Source organism: Sinocyclocheilus anshuiensis, unplaced genomic scaffold (genome assembly GCF_001515605.1).
Source record: "Sinocyclocheilus anshuiensis isolate Anshui unplaced genomic scaffold, SAMN03320099.WGS_v1.1 scaffold459, whole genome shotgun sequence".
NCBI classification, from domain to species: domain Eukaryota; kingdom Metazoa; phylum Chordata; class Actinopteri; order Cypriniformes; family Cyprinidae; genus Sinocyclocheilus; species Sinocyclocheilus anshuiensis.
In genome coordinates, this window is record NW_015548216.1 from 58480 (window position 1) to 62990 (window position 4511).

At 40.7% G+C, this 4511-nt stretch overlaps 1 protein-coding gene across 2 annotated transcripts in view; it reads left to right on the top strand.

Moving 5' to 3' along the window:
- The window catches only part of LOC107653898 (phosphatidylinositol 4,5-bisphosphate 3-kinase catalytic subunit alpha isoform), a 42920-nt gene that overhangs the window by 17204 nt on the left and 21205 nt on the right, over positions 1 to 4511 (top strand). For both annotated transcript variants that reach the window (XM_016440763.1, XM_016440764.1), the window contains exons 2-5: positions 446 to 662; positions 981 to 1143; positions 2363 to 2572; positions 3757 to 4007. In XM_016440763.1, the coding sequence (XP_016296249.1) occupies positions 474 to 662; positions 981 to 1143; positions 2363 to 2572; positions 3757 to 4007 (813 nt within the window). In that variant the 5' untranslated portion in view covers positions 446 to 473. The remainder of the gene's footprint in view (positions 1 to 445; positions 663 to 980; positions 1144 to 2362; positions 2573 to 3756; positions 4008 to 4511) is intronic.

A 4511-nucleotide genomic window follows, 5' to 3' on the forward strand; every position in this document is an offset into this window, starting at 1 on the left:
ATGATTTAACAAGTTTATACAATTCTTCCTCTCCTATAGTAGAGAATGAGTGGAATTGTTCCTCAGGCGATCTATAGCAAGCTATCTGATGTGATACTGTAGCTGACGGCTGCATGGTTACAATTTTGAAAAGTCATTACTGCTGTGCTGTTGGGAAATGTCAACACCTGCTGATGCTTTATTTTTCATTTAAAGCAAACACTAACAAAATTTGGGTAATATTTTCAGAAAACAAGACAAAATATCTTAAGTCATTTTACTTTCAAGTAAATGCTTCCTGATTCAAGAATTTTGAGATATTTATACTAGAAAACAAGACAAAAATACTAAGGAAGAAAATATTTTTTGCAGTGTGATGAAATGTTCCAGCCTGATCTCTGTCTCTCTCTCTCTCTCTGTGTGTGTGTGAGAGTGTGTGTGTGTCTATGTGTGTGTGTGTGTGCAGGTGTTGAGTGTGTGTGTTCGGGGACAGCATGGCTCCTCGGCCGTCCTCAGGAGAGTTATGGGGGCTTCACCTGATGCCTCCTCGGATCCTGGTGGACTGCTGTCTGCCGAACGGGATCCTAGTGAGTCTGGAGTGTCTGAGAGAAGCTCCTCTGACCAGCATCAAGCAGCAGCTCTTCAGCGAGGCACGCAAATACCCGCTCTACCACCTGCTGCAGGTACACACACCTTACTTCATCATACTACACCTGTTCTAGCTTCTTTACATTATACCTGTTTATTTCAGGATTGATTTTACAATTATTTTATTGACGTGTGACCCTGCAGCACAAAAGCAGTCTTAAGTCGCTGGGGTATATTTGTAGCAATAGCCAACAATACATCCTATCCTAACAAACCATACATCAATGGAAAGCTTATTTATTCAGATGATGTATAAATCTCAATTTCAGACAAATTGACCCTGATGACTGGTTTTGTGCCCCAGGGTCACATATAAATAAAAGTTTACTAACTTACTTACTATCGGGCCGCAGGAGGAATCCTGCTACATCTTTGTGGGAGTGACGCAGGAGGCCGAGCGCGAGGAGTTCTACGACGAGACGCGGCGTCTGTGTGACCTGCGGCTCTTTCACCCCATCCTCAAAGTCATCGAGCCGCTGGGGAACAGAGAGGAGAAGATCCTCAACCGGGAGATCGGTCAGTGTGTGTCGTGATTAGCCAATCAACAAGCAAAGACAGTTTAATGAATAAATCGAATGGAAGTAAATATCAGTGTTGGGGAAAGTTACTTTTAAAGTAATGCATTACAATATTGCATTACTCCCTAAAAAAAGTAACTAATGGCATTATTTAGTTACTTTTTATGGAAAGTAATGCGTTAAGCTACTTTTATACTTTTGCGTTACTTTTTAAATCTGGACTGGGCTTGATTGTTTGTTTTTAATATGAAAAAGTTATATTTTTGGCAAATATAAAAGCCCCTTAACACCAAAAGTGAAATGAATAAGCCTCAGGCTGAAGTAAAGAAAGCTTTTTGATCAACAAGACAAAAAAACACACTAATGTTGTTTATCTAAAGTAATTTTTGCTTATTTGTTGAATTGGATCAAGGTCAGTAGCAAAGACACTGGTTAATAAAAGGGGATTAAATACATAAAGCATATTTGTGTTATTTAACAATTAATTATTGCAGGTTTGTGTCATATTTTGAGTTTGCATTTTTACTGTTTTATTCTTTCATACACGCCAGTACAAATTGCCTTTCTGAAAGAGCTTCTTGGCACTCTGTAAGGCTAATGTTGCTAAAGCTATGCCTGTTTTCACTGGTGCTGCCTTCACGTGCTTCCAGAACGATCGTAAATATGAATGTGCTAGTTAAAAATTGCACATGAAAGCAATGTGAAGGCGACCGCTTGAATTAGTCGAGCTCATAATCACAAGCAGGACTTATAAAGTTTGCGACAGCAGCTAAGGCACAATGAGACCAGCTGTCATTATTTTCATCGCGCTGTGCTGTGTAATTCATAAGCAATCATTTATTACGCACAGTACGATCAGATGACTGACTTTTAAACCGAGCATGTTAAACCGGCTTGTACTAATAGTGGAATGTTTGTTTGTATGCCGGAGCGTGAGCACTTGAAGCTCCGCCCTCTTCTGAAAGGGGGGCGGAGCACCAGCTCATTTGCATTTAAAGGGACACACACAAAAACGGCACGTTTTGGCTCATACCCTAAAAGTGGCAATTTTAACAAGCTATAAAAAATGATCTGTCAACTAAAATTCACATACAAACTCTGGGGATAACAGAGACTTATTTTATGCAATCTGCAGTGTGTCAGTAATAGAATCGAGGGGCTTGTCAAATAAAGCTCATGTAGTTTAGTGTAAATGCTGGTGATGTGTGCGCTCTCAGGTTTCGCTATAGGGATGCCCATCTGTGAGTTCGAGCTGGTGAAGGATCCGGAGGTGCAGGACTTCCGCAGGAACATTCTGAGCGTGTGCAGGGAGGCGGTGGAGATGCGCGAGGGAGGAGGCGCACACACACAGGCGCTCTACGTCTATCCTCCCAACGTGGAGTCCTCCGCCGAGCTGCCGCAGCACATCTACAGCAAACTCGACAAAGGTGTGTCTGCGTCACAGCTGCACGGTTCATCGTGAGAAGATACAAACACCCAAACACCCCATTTCTAAATGACAGCGATTCGCAGACGTATATTAAACCTTAGAAAAAGTCAGATCTGCGTTCACGCTGCCGCTCGCACAGAGAGCAGTTAGCATGTTTAGGTAAGAAACCGCTTCACAAGCAGTCTTTTCAGCTACACAGTCTTACAGTCATTCATATTATCACAGAAATACTGGGATTAAAGTTTATAGTTCTGATATAAACATTGATGTCTATGGTAGCGATCAAAATTAACTAACTGTCTGTTAATTTACTAACTAACTAACTGTTAACTAAAAGTAACTGTCGCTTCAAATAACGTTTGTGGTGATTGCATTGATTGAGCACTAGGTGGAGACAAGTGAGTGTTAAAAATGTGTTTGTCATTGAATCATTCATTCAAGAGATTCATACAAAAACGCTGATTCATCCAGTAATGAAACAAGTGAAGTATTTATGAGTCATTGAATCATTCATTCAAACCAATTTTTAATGATTTGAATATTAAAAATTGGTTTATTAAAAATATATTTTAAATACATATTAAAATGTTCAATTATTTATTCCTGATTCAAGAATTTTTAGATATTTATACTAGAAAACAAGACAAAAATACTAAGAAAGAAAATCATTTTTTGCAGTGTTTACAGTTTTTTTCAGCTGCTTCCACACAGAATCTTTACTTGTCACAGTTTCTGAAAGCTGACACTCAAACAGCAGATGCACACACCAAATCTACAAAACCTTACACTAATCTCAGACTTTGACTCAGTTTTCAATTTCATAAAACACTTTTTGCAAAACACAACACCCAATTCTCTATGTAACACACAAAAATCTAACAGGAATTATTATTATGACAAAGGTGTTTGCAAATATTTGCTTTTGAGACGTGTTTGTGATATTCTGAATGCAGTGCCTCAAGAGATGTGAGGCATTTTGCTTTTTTTGTGCAATTCTTGGATTTGTGTGTAAAGTTTTGAAAAAAAGAGGCAAAGTTTTGAAAATGTGTGTAAAACTGTAAATGGACTGCAGCAATAATATTTTGTCACATTATTTTGTCTAGTTTAGAATCGTGGGAGTGTGGTGATCTCTCTTTGAGACAAAACATGGTGATTCTCAGTGTCTCTGTGTCTCTCTCGCAGGCCGTCTGATCGTCACCATCTGGGTGATCGTGTCCCCGTCTAACTCCAAGCAGAAGTACACTCTGAAGATCACACACGACTCTCTGCCGGAGCAGCTGATCGCTGAAGCCATCCGCAAGAAGACGCGCAGCATGCATCTGTCAGCGCAGCAGCTGCGGCTCTGTGTGCAGGAGTACCAGGGCCAGTACATGCTGAAAGTGTGCGGCTGCGACGAGTACCTCCTGGAGAAACACCCCCTCAGCCAGTACAAGGTGTGGGTCTGGGCACACCTGCTGTCTTTTCTGACCAGAAAAAGTTGACGAGAGCGTTTTTTTAGTCAAATAAAAAGCTGGCAGTGTGTTGGTTACAAATAGCAGCTTTTGTTGCTATAGCAACAGCTGCAACAGTAACGCTAGCCTCTGATGTGCTGCGGAAATGTCGGGAAAGTTGGCTTCTGAAGTTAACGGAGAGGAGAATGTCGGTTCACAACGATGTTTGTGGGTGCGCGACATTATACGGGGAAAGAAACAGTTTACTCCAGGAGCTCCAGTTGGATGATGCACGGTTTGCGGCATATTTTAGACTAGATAGAGTTTTGTGCTCATATCATACAACTCCTTGTGTTCTGAAACTAGCAGGATCTTCTCCATTTGTCTTGTTGTTTTTATTGTTGTTATGGAAACGACTCGCCGCTCGCTTGTGATTGGTCAGCTGTCAAAAAGGCGCTTGACGTAGGGTGTGTTTTCAGAAAAGTTGAGCTTTTTCCAGCTTGAAAC